This window comes from Fringilla coelebs, assembly GCF_963513975.1.
Source record: "Fringilla coelebs genome assembly, chromosome: 18".
NCBI lineage: Eukaryota > Metazoa > Chordata > Aves > Passeriformes > Fringillidae > Fringilla > Fringilla coelebs.
Genome location: NC_140044.1, coordinates 3,130,413 through 3,150,937, shown reverse-complemented (window position 1 = coordinate 3,150,937; position 20,525 = coordinate 3,130,413). Strand labels below are relative to the sequence as shown.

General features: G+C 43.1%; 1 protein-coding gene across 3 annotated transcripts in view; it reads right to left on the bottom strand.

Annotated features, from left to right (window-relative positions):
- Nucleotides 1–19,787, bottom strand: part of VAPB (VAMP associated protein B and C) — a 33,149-nt gene extending 13,362 nt beyond the window's left edge. Inside the window, exons 1-2 of one of the 3 annotated variants that reach the window (XM_084218028.1) lie at nucleotides 19,411–19,787; nucleotides 3,761–3,913 (exon numbers count right to left, since the gene is read on the bottom strand). In XM_084218028.1, the coding sequence (XP_084074154.1) occupies nucleotides 3,761–3,913; nucleotides 19,411–19,468 (211 nt within the window). In that variant the 5' untranslated portion in view covers nucleotides 19,469–19,787. The remainder of the gene's footprint in view (nucleotides 1–3,760; nucleotides 3,914–19,410) is intronic. The other 2 variants (XM_084218029.1, XM_084218030.1) reach the window with 2 other exon arrangements.
- Between the last annotated feature and the right edge of the window lie 738 nt (nucleotides 19,788–20,525).

The following is a 20,525-nucleotide window of genomic DNA, read 5'->3' as shown; positions in this document are numbered from 1 at the left end:
AATGAGCAGAATCCATTGCACCATCCCACCTTTGTTTCACGTTTACATAAATAAACATAAAATTTCTGTAAATATTTCAATAATACTAAATGCTGAATTTGCAAAGATCAAGATGAATTTTAAAGCAGGCAGGCAAGAACAACCCAAAACCTGGTAGTTTCTGCTGGGGAGATCTGTGGGAACAGGGCACAGGAGTTTCCTGCCAAGGAAAGTTTGGGAATGCAGCAGTGGATGGGACACAATCAGTGCCTGAGGGAATGGGGCAGACCCACTGTGACTGCAGAGCACAGGGCTGCAGCTCCATTCCTGCCTTTTTAAAGTCAGGAAAGCCCAGAAAAAACTAAACCCCCCCCCCGGATATTCGACAGCAAACTCAGCTCCTCCTCCCTTCCAGGAGGTGTGTTCAGACTGCTCTGTTCAGTGGGACACTGCGCACAGATGGCACCATCTGCAATTCCTCTCTCCTCCTTATACATCTACTGCAGACTCACCAGCATCTGCTGGTATTCCTTCACTTTTCCTTTGTAACCCATTCATGGCTTTTATTTAGGTTTCAAAGCCACAAAATCAGCTATCTTTGCTGAAATCAGAGGCACTTAGCAGCAGTGGAATGTGTGCAAATCGTTCTTTCCAAGCACTGCAGCCCCAGTGCAATGGAATCAGATGACAGTGCTCACACAGGCTTCCCGACAGTTACATAAACTCAGCTGTTAAAATTACATGCCATTATATAACAGGTGAAAACACGGGCTCCAAACCTGACATCCCAGCAGGCAGCACATGCTGACAGGGCCTCAAATGCTGGTATTTAGCAAAAGCTGTGATATGGCATAAGAAGGCAGCATTTGAGACTCCACTAGATTAAAGTAAGCTTTATTTTTCTAGCATTTTGTTAAGTCTTTAAATGATCCATCATATTAATGTGAAATAAAGTGCAACCGCTGCCTCTTAGAGCAAAATATCTTCTCACATACTTACAGCAAAATAGTACAGACACAGTTTCACAGGAGTCTAACAAAGGCATCTGGTTACTACAGAGCAAGAAGGAAGAGGCTGTCCCAAATTCAGCTCCAGGAAATAATATTCTCTGAGACTAACAAATGCTGAGGCACTGATTTTTTGGAGACAAGGTGCAGCACCAATGCAGTGCTATCAGTGGCTGTGCTAAAGCCAGTCAGCAATTGTGAAGGGGACAGATTGCACATAGTAAACACAACCCAATTAGCTTAAGTGTCCAGAAGTTACTGTATTAACTATATTTTAAATAATTTCTCATCAGCAGTATTTTCACTAGGTTTGAAGGAATTCAAGTCCTATTTATTCAAGTCCTATTTTTATGCCCTGTGCAAGACTTGAATTAAATGACTGAAAAGGTAACTGATTTAGAGGCAGAGAAACAAATTCTATTTATTTTTCACTTCATTAACTCCAAAATCAGTCTTTTGTTCTCAAGCAATAATACTCCAAAGTAAAGGTTAAACACATCTTCCCTCCTTTCTGTGAAACTGAAAACAATTGTATTTTGCAAGTTAATAACAGTGCCCTCTTTGATCCCTCCCATCCTAAGGATCCCATCTGCTAATCAAAACCAAAGACATTGCCATCCTCAAGTCCAAAATCAGGTCCCATGCATGGTTTGAAGGAGCTTAATCTATTACCTAAGGAACGATGAAAGTGTGCTACTTGAATTTTAAAATATAATGTTAATATAAGGATTGGCAATTTAAGGTTGTTATTTATTACTACTCTTAATATCAGCATGGAAATATTAGAACACACATGTGAGCTTGTGATTAAATATACCACAGCCATTTTCCACACTAACCAAATCATAAATCACTACAAATAAGGTTATCAGAAAAGGGAAATTCTTAAAGCTGTGTAAGCAAGAGCGAAGCACAGCTCAGAGTTAGCACAGCAGTCACATAAGGGGACACTTCAGCCCTGGACTAGATTCAGGCTCTACCTGCTGTGCCACTGGGAAGGGTCTGGCTGGAAAAGCAAGCTGCTGGTAGCACAACAAGAGATGGTTCCTACAACACTTGCCTGCACTGTATTTGCTCAAGGTGGAGCTAAGGGGCACTTGTGAGCAAAACTCAACACTGAGATCAAGACAACATTTCAAAAAGCCTGGTAAGAGCCTGCGAAGGAAGTAGGCTTTTAATTTTCAAAGTTCATCTGCAAGATGAAAAGCATCCACATCTTTATAGCACGAAGATAATTTGTAGCTAGAAACCATGCTAATTTTCATTATCATTTCATTGATTTCAGTGCATTTGATATGCTTGCCTGCAGCTAGTATAGATGACAGACAGCTTTACTTGGGAATTGTTCCGACTTTTAAAAATCTCCATTTCTCTCCAGAGAGCTTTTTCATTTACATATTAGTCATTTCAGAGCTCACTGGGTACGTGCTGGCCCTCTCCTGAAGCAGAAGTGCTTTGCCTGCCCCACCTGGAGCTCCCACCACTCCTTGGTTACCTCCTCACTTGCATTCCCCTGGGATTAACTGCAAGGGAGGCACAATCCTGCAGCCCTTGGCACACTCAATTTGACACCACAGAAATCCCAAAGACAACAGATCAATGAGTGTGCAAATATGGGCATGTATAAGAAGACTCACAGGACTAGACTTGCTTAATTTTACAGTGCAAAGTGGTTTTAGAATCAATTTTTATTTTGTTGAAGCAAGCTCTCTCCAAGGGTGAGGTGTTTAAATATTTTAAATTTTATTAAGTAAGAAACTAAACTCGATTTTTACATGTTCTTTTTTTTAGAGTAAAAAGCAGGTTTTGGCATCCCAAAATTTTATCCCAGGCTAAAAGAGGTTGGTAGGAACAAACCAGAAGCTATCAATAATATTTCTTATCATGCCAATATTAAGTTTTTTTTAGGAATAGCAAAGCAAAACTGAATCTCCAGATTTAGAGGAATAATTTTCTTAACTCAAGTCTGACCTCATTCATCCAATATGCCACAACTACATCCTTTGACAGAATTCTTTATTAAGAACATGGATCAGAGAAGTTATTGAGAGAATATATAATCAGCAAGTTAATAACACACAGATACTGTTCGTAAGAATACTCAGCTCTTTACGCTTTCAAAGTAAGCCACTCCTTTGCTTTTCCATTACCAAACTTGGGCAAGTCAAGAGCTACTGACTCATTAGAGAAAATCATTAACTTTTCCTATGCAACAGCAAAGATTTAGTCATTTGACATTTTTAACACCAAAGGATACTGAATCTTCAAGGCACGCAAAACAAGCATGGTTTGAAAGTAAATGTTTTCATTGTTGGTTAAATGTAAGGCAGTTTGGCATCAGCCCACACCGGTCTAAACCAGTGGCTACAGTCCACCCAGTTTTATTCTTCCCTCAATGTGCTCATCCAAGCACTTGTTTGACCCCGTGGTGAGCTGGTTCAGGAAGTTAAGCTGGCAAAAACTAACTGTACAAAAATAATCCCACAGGGAGGGCAGGGCTGCAGCAGGACTGGTTTGGATATACTGGCTGAGGTTGTTAATAAACCATACCAATCCTTTATGTATTTCCACCTTTTTCCTCTCCAAAACAAGATGTAAGACCAAACCTGTTCCTACTAAACCAGGAGTAAGGGAAGTAAGGATACTGGCTGCTTCTCCATGAAAACACAACCTCTTGGGTTCACCAAAGTACTTTCAGGCTGCAAGGCATTCCAAGAAATAACTGATCATAAGAAGCTATTTTCAATCAGCAAAGAACTGCTTGAATGGCTTACCAGAAACATTAATTGATGTTCCTGCATCGATAATTCCACTGTTGGGCCTTACACAGTATCTACGTGGTGCTGTGGTCTTAACTTTGAAGCACACATTTCTGTCCGTGGGGTTGCCGAGCTTCAGGTTTGTAGTGACCACATCTGTGAAAGGACCTGAGGAGGAGAGGAAAAGCAGACTTGAAATCACACAGAAAGCACTTTTCAAGCAGAGGCTAAGCAGGCTCTAAATCTCTGTTCACAAATCTTATAAAGTAATTAGATGTTCAATTTCCATCTGCAGCACGTACAGATAATCATGCACGCAAAGCTGAGGCTGCAGCCAGGCCCCAGCCCAAGAGCTCATCATTAACAGCAAAACAAAAGGGGGAAATCATTCACACATTGTGCCAACACCACAACATGGCATTCAAAGGATGCCAAATTCCCTGCTGTGTCACAGTTGCTCCATTCTAGTCACAGAAACCCAGGCTAGCAGAGATACCACATATACCCATGCTGTAGGTGTAAGCAGTGAGTACAGTACAGTTTGTTAACCAAGGAATGGGAACCAAGGATTACCACAGATCCATCTGCACATGAAGCTGGACCTCCACAGAACCAGGATTCCACCAGGTATTCAGGAATGCCACATCAAAACGAGCAAGACAAGCATACAGGGTGCATCTCCCTTTGCCTACTAAGTTTTTAAATGCTTTTAATAAACTGTCTTTGCAACTAGAAATTATAAACCAGAAGAAATAAAGTAGCCTACCTTGCCCAGGACAGGAAATAACCATGTAGAAATAGGAAAATTTTTAGACACTGAGAGCACTGGCAAAGACTTCCATATTAGCAAAGCCAAAATCAAACCATTGTCAAGTTCTGCAAAACCAAGCTCAGGCAAATCCTTTTCTCTCAGGCTCACTACCTAATTGAAACTCCCAAATCCCTCAGGCAGAAGAAAGGCTGATTTCCTACAAGACACTGATAAATCAGATAGGTAGTACACAACTACAGTGCTTCACAGATGGTAAAGAAGTAAAATTAAAAGAAATATAACCACACTTTGATCAACTGTCTTCTCCATAGAAGTGATTAATTTGATGCCTGAATAAAATACCTTCATTTGTTCTCAGGAGTAAAAGCAAATTAGTAAAAAAAAAAAAACAAAAAACAAACTTCTCCTTGCAGAAATGGCAACCCTAAAATTGAAAAAGGGTGAATGACGATGGCAATAAAAATACTGGCAGGCAGCATTCCACCACCCTCCTCTCCCAGCATGGATGCCTTGATGTAATTTAAGTTTGCTTCTTATTCTACACAAATTTGTCTCCTAAGACAATACTTAATCCAGCTGTAACAGTACTAAAGTCCTGCAACCTCTATCCTTGATCCAATTTGCTTAAATTAATTAGAAGGGGAAAAGCCTCAAAACAATTACACACATAATAACCCCAACCAGACAACAAGGCAGCACCACTTCTGTCTGCACCCTGAGCAAATCAGCTTGGCAATGCAATGGGAGCTAAAAAAAATCTGAAGCAATAAAATTTTCAGATCCCATGGCAAAGGTTTCACTATACCTGTGCCTGGTGAAACACTGAGATGTGAAAGAGAATGAAACACAGCTGTCAAGTTTCCTCTGTGTTCTGCATGGAGGGAGAGACTTTAAGCTAATGGAAAATAACTGGCCAGAAGCAGCCATGAGTTGTTAAAGAAGCTAAAATAAGCCAAACCATCAGAAAAATCCAGCAAACATTTAGGTGTGTAAGGACAGTAGCAGATCTTCAAAACACCCCTAACAGGGAGAAATCTAACATTTCAGATGAAATTATAGGATGCCTATGCAATAAGGATGTGTCTTTACTAAAAAATTACAGCTTGAGCTGTTCCAGCACAGGGGGAGGGTTGCCTGTACAAAGCCCTTCATCAGCAGCTGCATCCTCAGTAGTGCTTTACTGGTCTGCATGCTGGGATAGATTTCCTAAGGGAAATACCATGTTTTTACTTGGCTGATCCATGAATGTGTGCGGGATTTGTGTGCCCCAGCACAGAGCTGCTGTTTGAAATAGTAACACGACAACAATTCTGTGTGGAAAATAATTTCCAAATGGAATTACTTATTGCTAACATAGATCACACCAAAATATTTGGCAGCAAAACCTTTCAGCAGACGGAACTCATTTCTTCTTGTCTGCTTGGTGTTTCCCCTTCTGTTCTGTCCACTAAACCCTAAACAGTTTCTTAGCTACATTTCCCCCAAATTACAGGTTTTACAGCCACAACTGTACTAGAAGGTTGACACCTGCTTCCAGCAAACCTGTGGGCAAGCACACTCATTCTTATGCACTGCTGTTCAAACTCTGCAGCAAAGCAAAACACAGCAGACAAATGCAGGATTAACGTGCCAATTAAGGTCTCCTGAAGTAAAAAAATAAACAGACCACAGGGTATTACTCAGGGGTAACTGGGGCATGGCAGTGAAATATTATCACTTGGCTGGCCTGCCTTTTCAGAGCAAGGCCCATGGACTGCCAACTCAAGCTGAAATGAAATCTTGGTTGCCTGTTGTTGGATTACTACAGCCAAGGTAACAGGTTTTTGGGGAGGTTGGTGTATGTGGGAGAACTTACCCCAGGAGAGACAAAAGCTAATTCTGCACTGGTGATACACCTTTGCTTTCCAGCATCTGGATGTGAGCACTGCAGATAAAGCTGGTGTGGGTACTAAGTCATGTGAGATGCACATCAACCCTGCAGCTTCATTTTCCAATGGAAGGCATTGGGACTTTTGGAATCATACCCAAATACAGTAAGAGAAAACACTCTACAATCTTTCTGGTAACTTTGTCCTCGTAACAAGTGGATGGACTATTTATACAAGTTTATGCAACACCTAGACAACGCTTGTACTGCCAAGGTGGGCTTGAGAGCACAGTTAAGCCAGACTGGTGCATCTGGACGGTCCTTGGCTGAAAGCAGGAAGTGAAGACTGACTCTTAAAACACACAACCCTTACTTAATCACATTATTTGGTTTTGAATGTTTTCCAATTGCTCATAATATTTCTAGATAAGTGAAACTCATACTAAGGTAGGGTGCTTTCCAAATGACAATTTGCTCTTTAAAATCATCCCAGCTGTTTTTCTCACATGTTTTTTAAAGATCATGAAAAGAATGCCACTGGTGTCATCCCAAGGGCAAAGTTATGGGAAACAGGGTCTGTACATGCATCATCTGACATGGGGTTGTCATGGGAGCATGGAAGAATGTAGTAAATTGAATTTGGTGCTGAAGATCTGAAATACTCCACAAAGGCTTTCTCCTGCCAAAATAAAGTCAACTCATGTTAATGCAAAGTGGGCATCTAGTGATACACAAACTAGCAGAAAGGAAAAGAAACATCACCTCCTATACTCATAAAACCACAAATAGTAAGTGGCATCCTGGTTTTTCACAGGACTACTTTTCACCAGGGTTGTTACTGAACTGTGGCTTTTCACCCACAAGTCCAACCCTTCACGTTTGAAGATCACAATGTTACCTCAGCATTTTCCAGTCCATTTCCTATTCAAACACCAGTGCTCTATCAACCTTTCCTTAGAGAGCCATGCTGCAGCGTATGGCATTGTAATATCCCACACCATTTTAGTAATGATAAAAAAGTCTGGGAATTAGGTCAAAAGAACATGATGTCAACTCTATTTAAATTTTAAATAATCCTCGCTGCAATAGAAATTGCCCATAATTGTTTCAGCAAATTCAGGCTGATAACTTTAACTGTGAGTTCCTTGCCACTCGCTCCTCAAAGAAACCATGTTACACAGTCACATCATTTGTACTACATCTAAATACAACCATCCTCACCTTAACCAGAATTCCATGCTTTGGCATGGCAAATCATCAGTCCTCATGCTGTTTGGCACATGAAGGAATTTAGCATAAGTGCCAGCAGAGGGAAAGCTTTGATGGCACAGGCTTGGGCAGAACGTTCAAACCCAGCAGGGACAGTCCTCTGCAGATCTGTACCTGCAATTATCACCACATCTTTATAATTAACTACACACATCAGGTGGGCCACAGGGTTGCTTAATTCCTGCATGAGCCCATCTCACTGCTGAAAGGGGAGGCGGTCTGGCCTCTCATCTCCACCAGCTGCCTGTGCAAGTTGCACTGTGTTCCTCTGCATGGGCCAAGAGCAGAGCCAGGGAGCTGCTGGGGCTGGAAATTAATCCACTTACCAGAGAGAGGGAGGGGGCAGTGGGGAAGAGAAAAAGGAGAATCAGTTTTCAGCCAGAATGAGCAGCACTCAGACCTGGCATCAGGGACACTGCATCTTCCTGCACAGCATTCTGCCAATTTAAGGTCTCACAGTTGCAGGTTAAAGCTTGCAGGCACATCTGGGCATACGTGCTGCAGTCACACTTGTAGTATTGGCATAGCTGCTGAAAGTAATTAAGGCACATTTATCATTTTTTCTGTACTTAAATTTAATGCAAATTCTCATCTGCTAAAAGCTAGGCATTCCTAAAAAATGTAGTGAACTTTCCAAAGAAAAGCACTGCAGGAATACTTGATACAACTGGCAACCACTGATCCACAAGACTAAGAATAAATTCTTATCAAGTTGTCCATTTTATTCCCAGCGTGTTTTAGATGCACTTTCAGCATCTTCATCTAAACTTTTGCAACTCCAGCTCACCACAGACATGTATCCAACAGCAAGGTAATTGGAAACAGCCAGCAATACAGGCAGAGCTTCTCATGAGATAACCTCTCTTGTACTTCCTTTGTGGAAAGCAGTGGAATGCAATAATAGGAGGGGAAGGATGTATTTCACCATGGTTTAATCCCACTGATGTGTCAGATGAAAGTCATTAATCACCTGACACATTAATCAGCCATAGAAAGGTAACTGAAGAATCTTTAATAAGGGAGATGGTGGAAAGCAATAGAGGGGAAACCTAAATTGTTTTGTGACTATTCTCAAGAGCCCAAATCCTACATGTGACTGGTAGATGTCCACATGGAACAGTAATTAATCCACTGAAAGAGTCACACTGGCCCTGTGAGAGGAGAAAGGATGAGGACTGAACGTGATACTCATCCCTTCCCCATCCCACACCCTACACTGGCCCCTATCCCATGGCAATAAGTGCCTCCCCACAGCTCTGCCAGCCCCTCAAACTGGGAAGCCCCTTGCCCTGCTCTAGAAAGAGGTGTCAGCACCATCAAACAGCTGCCATACCCATGTCTCCATCTGATCAGATCAGTCCTTCTACCTGCAACTTTTCTCATCTTCACATCCGAGCGGTTCCTCAGTTCCTTTACTGCCTCTGATGACACCAAGTGATTTCATTTTATTTCCGTGGGCTCTCCCATTTCATTTCTGTGGATGTCTATCAGCATTAGAGAGACAGGCAAAATAAAACCAGTAGTGATGTGCAAGAGGGCTCAATAACAGGTGAAGACCCTGACTTACTGCACGCTTCTTTTAAAGTCATATATATAAAGCTGATGACCTTTGAAGATAAACACTAAAATGAAAAGAGCTGAAATGTCAAGCAAGACATCTTGAGCTATCAGCCAGGTGCCTGAGAATCAAGAACACCCAAGATCCAATCAAACTCTCCCACCACCTTACTTGTCTTTAGACAAATCACTTAAGGGCTTGATCTTCTGCTATTAAGAGCCTTAAGAGTTGACAGCAACTCCAAAACAGAAGCAGGTTTGGACCCTTATAGTTTCCCTCTCTGTCAAGTAAGGAGAATACTTACCTAATTACACAAAATCTTGTGAAGATTAGTGTTTTAAAAAGTACCGTGTGCCAAGGTTTAATCATCATCATCATCATCTGGCTCTGGAGAGTCTCATAATTAAGTGAGCATCCGCAACTTTTGAAATCAAAGAAGCCAAAAAATCAGAAGCAAGAAGAGCCCATGTTGCATAAATATCTGATTTCACAAGTAACTCACTGAGACAACCCAAATCCCCCAAATTTGGTAATTATTTTTAAAAAAATCCTTGTGTAAATCATATGCCAACCTTTTGACCTCAGCTCAGATTTTTAAAGGAATTAGCTACAAACCCCCAGCCCTGTGGAATCAATACCTTTACTCTCAGCACCCACTCCTCACCCTAAAGAGCCCTTGAAACAAAGTGACGGGAGGGGAGTGGTCCCTTCCACTTCTGCTGTGTCAAACAGTGGATGCTTGGATGAAAAAATATTACAAAAATAGAAGCAACATCTACATCACTCCCTATGCAATAGCTGATGCAGTGGAGCAATTTTTTAAGAAGTGTGCAATCAATAAAGTGACCTACGAGGAAAAAAAAAAGGGCGCAGAAACCCGACAAAATTACATGATTCAGATGCCAAAGTTGGAGCAAGGTTGGCAGTAAGTTACTCCATTTAGATGGATTAATCAGTGTCCTTCTCTGGCCTATTCTAGCATAAACTATTTTTCTCAGAGCATGCCTCATGCTTAATTGGGAAAAAAGCCCAAACCCCAAACAAATATGAGACTGAAGACTATTTTCAGCGTATTTGTTAGTATGTAATTTTTGTCACCTTTTATCCCTCAGAGGATCATGAACAGTCTGACTTCACAGCTGTAAGAACTGAGAGGCCACATACAAGCTTGCCAAGAGAAATAGAAGAATATGTCCTTCATATAATTTTGGTACCAGTGTCATTTGTTTTTCCCAATTGATCTCTTCAGAGTTTTCTTACACCCAAACATTACCTACAGCAAACTTCAGCAACAAAATCACACAACATGAAATAACTTCTCTGCATCATGACGTTAAACCAGATTTCTGCACACACTTGCATGAACAAGAGACTGAGAGCAGCCCTGGTGAGCTTTCAGAGGTGTATCTCTGTTTCAGCCGTGCTTTCAGATCCTTTCAGTACCAAGTGCCAAACAGATTGTATTACCTTGCTCATTCTGCACACAAATATCACATGAGCCAACTCTATCCAGGTATGAAAACAGCTCAGGAAACCAGCAGCTGCATCTCTTTCAATACCCATGATGCAGCCAGATTCACTTAGATAAGATATCACCTTTTTGAACATAGTCTGGAGCTCCATCCATGGGTTATGGAAAGGACAAAAACAAAGCTCAGGCTCCCAGGAGCATGAGGATGCAGCAACAGAGCAATGAAGCCTTGATGTGCAAACCTGCCTGACAAAAACACTGCTGAAGACTGAAATCAATGTAAAATGTTTCCCTGGAAGAACCATCCTGATTTTAATCACCAATCCAAGCTACACTTTTTCTTCTAAAGTGATTTTTTCCTGGTCTAATTCCATCACTAATCTCCATTTCAAATGCACATCAAAATGTTAGGGTAGGAGCAACTTAACTACTCTAATTTTACGCTCACATATACTCCTCAAATAGAGAAATCTGATGTGCAACTTAAATAGCAAATGAGCAAATATTTTAAAGTGCAAAACTGTACATGAGTTGAAAATACCAGAAGAAACAAACACAATTAGATATTCTGGGGATGCATGAAGAATAGCTGCTTTTCTAATAAGTTTAAAAAAACCCAAGCCACATAAAATAGGCAGTGGGATACTATTTATGGCTACAAAAAAGGAAGGAATCCTGAGCTTAGCAAGATACATTTCAGGGGAGCTACTTGAAAATCAGCCTATTAACTGTACTTTGTACTAAACAAAATCAGAAATTTAGCCAGCAACAGGGAGAAAACGTAATCAGAAAAAAAAAATCTGACAGTTTATATGTGTGGCACAGAACAAGAAACAAATGTCAAGTTGTGTTCTTCAAGCCTAAACTTCTGTCTTTTCCAACCTAAACAATTCCATGATTCTGTGATCATCTGCACCACTGTATAACATCACTAAGCACAGTGTAAAATCAGCTTTACAAAAATTAAGGGGAAAAAAAATGTTACTGCCCTTAGATCTTTGCTTGTAGTCTGGTAAAAATATAGAAAGGCCAGAAGAAGAGAAATCACAATCCAGAGGAAATGCAAACGTTTTGAGAAAACACAAAATACATTGTTAATTCACATATCACAAGAAGCACTAACTGCAAATATCAACAAACAACAACCATGAAACTGCACAAGGGAGAGGGTGAACAGCTGGGAGAAACATCAGAAGCACCAGCAAGGATGAAACTAACTAGTTGTGATGAAAAAAGTAGCAGTCTTGGGAAAAACAAGAAAGTGCAATTTTTTTTCTTAAAAGAATTACATAGTCATTTGACATGCCTTCTACAAGCACAACTAATTTGTCTTCTCAATTGCTTGCAAAAACATTAGATTTGGCTCCATAGTGATCCCAACACCTACATGATTTTATAATCTGCATCCTAAATAACTGGATCACCAGGCAAACCTCCTCCTTCTCTATTTTTCCACCCCTCGTGGAAACCAACCAAGAAAACAGGATTAATTTAGAATGATAAAATCTTTAATCCATGCACCATGGTATGAGGGACTTCGTATACAGCTCAGAGAACTAGACACTAAAGTAGTTTAGCAAAGAGATTATTTTCATAAAGTATTTATAAAAACGTGGGGTAAGTACTGCAGGCAGCAGCAGTACCCAATCTGTACAAATGTGTTTGAGGCCAGGAGAATTCCAGCTGAATTGAGCAATTTTCAGAACAGCTCTAATAGAGAAAGAACAGAGCAGCCCTCAGTCTGGCTGTGCTGCTGGTGTGAACCCACAATCACAATCAGGGTAGGTGTGCACCCCTACCTTGCCCTGAATCACACAGGGCAATGGGGATTTGCTTTGCACACATTGCCAGTGACAGCAAGGACTGTGACAGCTGCTCCAGACCCACGGCACAAATCCCTCTTTACAAAAGGCTGCCTAGCAGGCCAAATTTTAAACTCAACAACATCCCAGGCATCTCAGAAAATATCTTATATGGCTCTACAGGCATCTTGGTCTACAGAGTACTGAAAGAGTTTATATATTGAAAAAATACTGGGTCAAACGCCAGAGGAAGAGACTTAGCATGAATCTAACTCCTAGCTTGGACAAACTGGTAGTTAAATATTCATATATGAATGTAAAATAAGCTTCCTTTCTGCCTCTGGTCATCACACAGGAAGACAAAGGACCTTCAGTGTTGTGGCAGGAACTGTCACACCAGTGCCAGTCCCTCACCTAGAGGTGAGAGGGCTCTAACTGGGAAGAGTTCCTGACCTAATCAATGAGGATTTACATGCAGAAAAAACCCAACAAAACAACAATTGCAGCAGCAAGATGATAATGTTAAAGATCACGTTTCTTACAAATACAAAGATGAAATTTAAGTCTGAAACAACAGCTGTCACCACAAACAGAACTGTTGCAAACACCATCAATAAGGCTTTCAAAGCCAAGCAGTCACACTGACAGGGAAAGTAAAAAGGCTTTTATTGTACCAACTATGAAATGCATTCAGTAGTTATTAGCTGTTCCCAGCAGGCAGCAAACATAAGACCAATATGGTAACAAGATAGTAGAAAATGAGTGTGACTGCAAGATGTGGGCAGAATTAGCAAGGGTCATTTGATTCCTGCACCGCCTCAGCTGGGCAGAAAGCTGTGCTCAGAAGCACTCACAAACAGGACAAACCCTCCCTCGCCCAGTTTCCTACAAAAATTGCATTATAACCTATGTAGAAGTTGCTTATTTGATCCAAAACTCATTTGATGCAATCAATACCTTCCAGAGCTGGCTGCATAGAACAAATTAAGCTGCTTTTAAAATTGGGTATTTGTTCATAGATGTAAGCTGACCTGAGCTCATGAAGTTGGATCATTTGCTATGGTGATGATGCCTTTTTTCCAGTTGAGTTTCAAAACAGATCTGACAATCTATTTAAAGGTTTGTACTTGAATTTTTACAATCCTAATTCTGAATTAGAGAGCAATTAAACAGAATTCACTCTTGTATTTAACGGCAGCTAACCTATTTTAAAAGAAATAAGGCATTACACGATTACTGGTAAGTTTTTAATTTATGAATCTTGCACCGTGAGGAAAAATAGGTAATAATTTATTTTCCAATGAGGAGGCACTATCAGGAGCTGCTGTATAAATTTCTACTCTATATTCTTTTCACGGGTGACAGGACACTGCACATGGCATGCAGGGCAGCAGCTGGTAAATACAATTCACTGCTAAGTACCACTGTGAACCTGCATCCACTCTGGCACATTAACTGCCTTCATTTTGCCATGATAGCCATGCTCCCAGGACTTGAGAGAGCCACCCCTTCCATCTGTATTTTCAATATAATCTGTTATCAGATATATCTTCTGAAGTGATGAATAGAGGTCACATCACAGCAACCAAATCAGACTGGCAGGCTGCCATCCTGATGAGCTTTAAATAACAAACTTGAAAAACTTTTTCATGTATCATTACAATAGCTCCATAGCTCAAAGTGAGCTGAAAATCCATGGACAAACACAGGATTCCCAAGGAACAGGAAGTTGTGAATGTATGTGGCCCATTCTGTACAGTGAAGGCAAGGAGTTGACCACATCTAAAACACAAAATCCCACAAAACTAAGAGAAGCAATGGCCAAATAACAAATTTTACCACTGCATTAGGTCTTTCCCTGAAATAGTAATACTCTGATCCTATTAATGCTCATAACTTCAACTGGAATTCTTAAAATCTGTGCAGTACAAAATTATTCAAAAGTCCTTAACCTGTAAATCACATTGACCAAGGCCTTCAAGGCGATTGTGGTATTAGTAGAAATAGTCTTGGGAGACCTAAATACATTCATTAAATTTAATAGAAAATGCAGTTAAACCACCTTGACTGCTTCATACATCTCAATTGTTCTTTGGTGCTACAATCATCCAATTCAAAGTTTCAAATTTCTGTTAGTCCCACATGTACAATTCCTTTCTCTTTTCCCACTGGAGCTGTTGAGTGTCATGTCTCTAGTGTACAGGACATCAGCAGATTAAGAAAGCTCAAGAGAAGCACAATCTTCAACTTACTCCACCTTTCAAAAAAGAGATGTGTTGTAAGAAATGCACAATGCATCATTACCCTCTCTTACCTTCAGTTTTTTCCCTCCTAACACCTCTCCTCTAAAGTGAAGAGACTATGCAAAGTGATGAATTAATTATAAAACCAATGGAGCACATGAAATCAGAGTAATTCAGTGAGATGCAGGAGGTCTGTGCAACAAACAAACGTTTAATAGAATAAGTTATTGATTTTAGCTAAGCTGCAAAAAAAGTGAGTGCAACATTAACTGCATCAGAAAAAGACTGATTTTCTTTGATAAGTGGGATATATTTTAGGATAAATTTGTGTAGATTTAGGAAGCCTGCCTGTTATTTAAAAACTATGTCCCCCTTTTAAGACTATGATTTGATAATTAAATTCAAATATGTAGAGAGATGCAAAGGTTTATTCGTATTTAATGCGGTAACAATGACTTGACTTGGAATCAGGCCAGACAAAGGGAAGCAAGGGCTGGTACATTTTTCAGCAGGAAAGCAGACAGCCATTGGCACAGCAGCCTTCAAAGAGTAAAGAAATCCTAGTACTGGCTGCCATTCTGCTGTGAATACCAGGAGGGCTATAAGAGTTTAAAGAAAACAGCATATAAACATTCAGCTTCAAAGACTTTTATTAATTATCCTAAACAGCCAACTACTCACAATAATGTCACTATTTTACATTCTTAAACACGGCCTGTGACTAGAAATTCCTATTTATCCAATACAGAAGACAATGAGCACAAAGTCAAATTCCTCCCAATACCTTCAGTGCAGGAGTGATTCAACCATTCCCAATGGATCAGGACAGGGACAGAGAGGTAAGTGAATAGTCCACACGCCCGTAACCTCTCTTCTGAGACTTGGCAACAGCAGCTTCAGCAAACACTAATCTCACATCCCAAATGTTACTGGCCTGTTGGACTGAAGAGCCTTAGCCTGGTATCTGGTAGGAAGGGGATATTCCTGTCAGACACAGGAGGCTTTGCACACCCCCACTGCAATGAGCAGATCTGGCTGGAGTTTACTCCGGCTGACCTGGAGGAACTCAGTGTCTCAGCAGGGAGTGGCAGCCACACCACCACGGAAACACAGACTACACAGGACTGGGGCTAAACGCTAAATTCTGAACATTTCAATGCTGCACATGCACTGCTGGACTGAGTACACCAATACAGGCTGAGGCCACACCTTTGGGCTGCAGCTCTGAGGTAGCCAGGGCTTGTCCCTGAGCCAGTGACAGGTGACAGCCCCAGGTCAGGGATGAACCCGCTCTGTTGGCAGTGAAGAGGATCGGCTGCTCTGGTTCATTGTTGTGCCCTTAGCAGAAAGCAAAGCTACGCAGGGACATATTGCATAGGTACAGGATCACATACTGGGGACAGGAACCTGCATTTTCAACTGGCACGACCTGCAGAGTTTAGCAAGGCACTAATCCCTGCTTGGCAGTACTGCCGGGAGCCACTTGGGGAGCACGGACAGAGTGCTGAGTCATAAGTCCAGCCTAACCTGGAGCAAACCTCCAGAAACGCTACCAAAATGTCCCTCAGCTTCCGCCACCTCCCATCTGTGCCACCTCTCCTGAGCAACACTGCCCCAGCAGCATCTCAAACACTACAAACCCAGGGGAGTCCTAAAATACGCCATATTTTAACAAAATTTTTCTTGCTGACAATAAACAGCTGATCTCTAGTCCTGGTGGGCACATATGGTGAAAAGACAGATCAGCCTCGGTGGGCAGCCATCCTGTGAGGCGCAGGAGGCATCCTGCAGCACAATTCCACATCCCTGTTCAGGTTTAAATCTAGCAATTCTTAAAGTCAGAGCCCCGAATGTTGTAAGAAATTCTTGGCAGATTAATGTCATCTCTTAGATTGAAAAAAAGAAGAAAGAAAGGGAAACATAAATGTAAATGTCATGTATACCAACAACGTTCTTTCTCACCATTTGTTACCAGTATAATGCTGAGCTGTAAATCTTTAGCTGGATAATTTTTTTGCAAGCCTACAGTGACCAAGAAGTGGAGGAAGTCACTGGCAAGCCAGTGAAGCTCCTATTTCACATGGCATCAGAGACCAGGGCAAGAAGTGGGCACCTTCAGCCACCTAATGGTGTTCTGCCTCCCACGACTCACAGCTGCATTTCAGCACAGCACACGCTGATGCTATTTTGGAGCATGTGTGCTCTGCTGTAGGAGATGCGAGGCGGGAGGAAAGACAACTCCTGCTCATGTTCACATGCTGTGAAAAAAAATTCCAGCATGAAAAACTCCTTTGATATTTTTTTCAAATGAGACACAAGCACGGTATTTTGAAACAGAGCACCAAATGAATTTATGAGATTCACTGCAAAACCAAGGGGCTACAAAAGCTTCTATAAAATGGTTTTCAACCCTTAAGAAGTGAAAGTGCAGCCCATGGTTGCAACCCCAAAGTGACTGGGACACATTACAGAAGACATGCTCACTCACTATATTATTCCTGACATCCTACCCCCCTCTAAATTTTATACTGAAGAGCTACACAGAGCCTTTCAACAGCATCAGTGCGAACAATTTTCTGCTTTTTCTATGTCTGCATTTGGATTCAGCCCTTCACCATTTCCAGTGTTAGGTTTACAGCCCAATCTCAGTTTCCTACATTGAGTACCATGTCTTTCAGCACACACCATAAGGATGCCTGTACCAGTCAGCAGCTCCATGACCTCTGTCAGCCTGGATCTACTTGTACGGGGCCAAGGAACACTCTGGAAATAAATGCAACTATTTACAAAGGTAACAATATCATTTCAGCCCTATGACCAGGCAGTATGTCATCACAAGAGCAGAATTTACTTCATGAATACTTCAACCTGGTGTTTCCTGAATGAAGGACAGCGGTCAGCACTGCTTGCTAGAAAGGACTGTAAGGCAGAGGTATTGCCAAAGCATATGAATGCTGCCCACAGCATTAAGTCTGTTTGAACATTAATATTTAAGTGTACTTTGAAACTAAGCCATTTAATAGCTGTAATTAGTCAAGTAGCATTTTATGCTATAAGGAGTACGTGTTGCTGGCTAAAGATCTGGCAACCAAAAGCGCTATGGTTAGTTGATTTAACTTCAATGGCTACTGGTTATTTAGCCCAGAACCTCCTATGAAAGAAAGACAGCCTGAAAAATTATCATTACTTCAAGAAAAAACAGAGTCTGGCAAGGTTTCTATCTACCTGTGATGAAGAAAAGAAAGAAAAACAAACCCTGAACCACAATTACGTCTCATTAGCAAGTCAGCGCCAATTAAGGGCCCACATTTTGCCCACCTGAGCTTGGATTTGCTTGTTTGCTGAAAGCAATTTTATCCAGAACAAGAAGTGATTTTAATCTAATCATACTTAACACAAAGAACGTCAAAACAACAATAGTTTCCTTCTTAAGCATGTTTGATACTGCTGCCATAACAACTTCAGCTAACAAAGATATATTCATTCCCCCCCACTGTTTATTAACAGGCTGTTTGACAAAACCCACTTCGTATTAATAGTTCAAATATATTTATTAATAAAAACTGGTAAAGACCTCCTCTATATTTAAAAATGTACATGAAAGTTTTTTTAAAAGGAATATTATTTTTACCAGAGACCAATAAACAAGTCCCTGTTTTTTTTTAAAAAAAAAGCTTATTTGCCAGATAATCAAGCAAAGCTATAAAACACCTCTGACTGTGGTCGCATAAATAAACTTGCTGATCGCTTATTTGTAATCCCAGAATATTGTATTACAGCTGTGCTGTCAGGCTGCAAGGCAGGAATTTCAGTGCCAGTGGGAGCCCAAACCCATTCAAGGCTTTTATATAAAGGATGGATTTTTGCACAGGCAGCCTATTCGTGACTTATTTAGCCAAACAGCTTGCTAAATTATAATAATAATAATAATCAGGAAAAGCCAGGAAGTGCTGCCCAGCACCTGGCCAGAGGCCTCGCGTTTTTGGCCAGAGACAGGATTGCAACCCCACAGTGCCTGGGACACATTACAGAAGAAACCCTTATTCGTTATCTTATTCCCAACATCCTTCCTCCGTCTAGATTCTATACAGAAGACCCACGCAGAACACTTAAACGGCTGCACAGCTAGCAATTTCCTGATTTTGTCTTTTGATTAAGCCCTTTATCCGTTCCTAGGGTTTGTGGCACCTGGGCTCCCAGTCCTACCTCACGGACATCGCTGTCCTACATTACAGCACCAGATCTTTCGGCCGGGGCCGCGCACACACCCCCGGCGGGGCCTGGGGAACGCACCCCAACTCCCGCCGCTGCCCCGTCGGGTCCCCCCCTCTCCGCGGCCGCCGCCCCCGGGAAGGTCAGCCAGGCACAGCCCGGTGTTCCCGCTGCCGGCCGGGGAAGGCGGCGGCCGGGACCCCCCCGCGCCGTCCCCGCGGGCCGCCCCCACCCGCGCCGCGGCTGCGGCAGCGCTGAGGGCGGCGCGGGGGGACCCCCGCGGGCCGGGGGCGGCTCCGCGGCGGGCGGGGGGCCCCGGCGGGGCGGCGGGCGCGGCGCTGAAGGACATTTTAGCTGCCGGCGGTGCCCGGCCCCCGGAAAATGGCTGCCGGGAGCGGGCCCGAGCGCGGCCGCGCCGCCCGCCCGCCGCGGGGAGCGGCGGCGAGGGATGGCGCGACGGCCGCCTCGTACCTTTGAATTTGAGCTCGTGCTGCGGTTCGAGGCTGAGGACCTGCTCCGCTTTCGCCATGTTCCTCCTCCTCCTCCTCGGCGGTGGCGGCACCAGGCGGAGAGAGGAAGGGACAGGGAGGGAGGGAGGGGAAGGAAGAGGGGAGGGAGGGAGGAAGGGAGGGAGGAGGGAAGGCGGGCGGGGGGCGCGCCCGGTGCCGGGTTCACTCTTCGGCCGGGTGCCGGTTCACCCTCTCCCGGCTGCTCGTTCGCTCGTCGCTCGGGTGCTGTTTCACCCTCGCCCGGGTGGTTGTTCACACTGTCCCGGCGGCCTCGGAGCGGGGACAGGCGCGGCCGGCGGTCGGGCGGCGGCTGGCGGCGCACACGCTGCCGGGCAGGGCGGGCGAGAGGCGGGATGATGCAGCACGGAGGGGCCCGCGGAGAGGCTGCGGCGGCGGCTGACGTGAGCCCGGCCCCGCCGTGAGGGGCCGCGGGGGGAGGCTCCGCGCCGCCGCTCCTCGGGCGCTCCCGTGGCCGGAGGTGCCTCCCCGGAGCGTTTCGGGAACAAAGAGGGCTAATAAGCAACGTTTATTCGTCACTGGAAAGCGTGGTTTGTAATAAACGCCTTGTTATCCAGAAGCAGAGTGTTTTTTTAGACCTCAGGGCTGCAGGGGAAGCCCTCGGGCCCCTCGCCGCCCCTGCCCGGCTTCCAGCGCCGCCAGGAGCTCCGGCCAGGCCCGGGGAAGGGCAGGGAAGCGCTCCCGGGAGAAGGAGGAGCTCCCGGGGCCGCAGGGCTCGAGGCGAGCGTTACAGCGCCAGGGCAGCCCTGGGAACCGGCATCGAGCTGCAGGCAATACTCGCTTTTTAATGAATAAAACCAGAACTTCAGGTCACCTCAGATTTTAAGAGATCCTTCCTCCCCTTTCTTAAAGTTTCTGGTTACTAGTTGGGGTTTTTATGTTTGTTTTGGGGTGGTTTGTAGTGGTTGTGTTTTGGGAATTTGTGTTTAGTTTTGGTTGGTTGGTTTTTACTCTAGTGTTTTAAAACATTTCTTTGAAATTTACAGTATGGTTTAATATAGAGTGCAGCTTTACTGATAGCCCTAGGCCAGTGTAATTACAGGAACACTATGCTTTTTC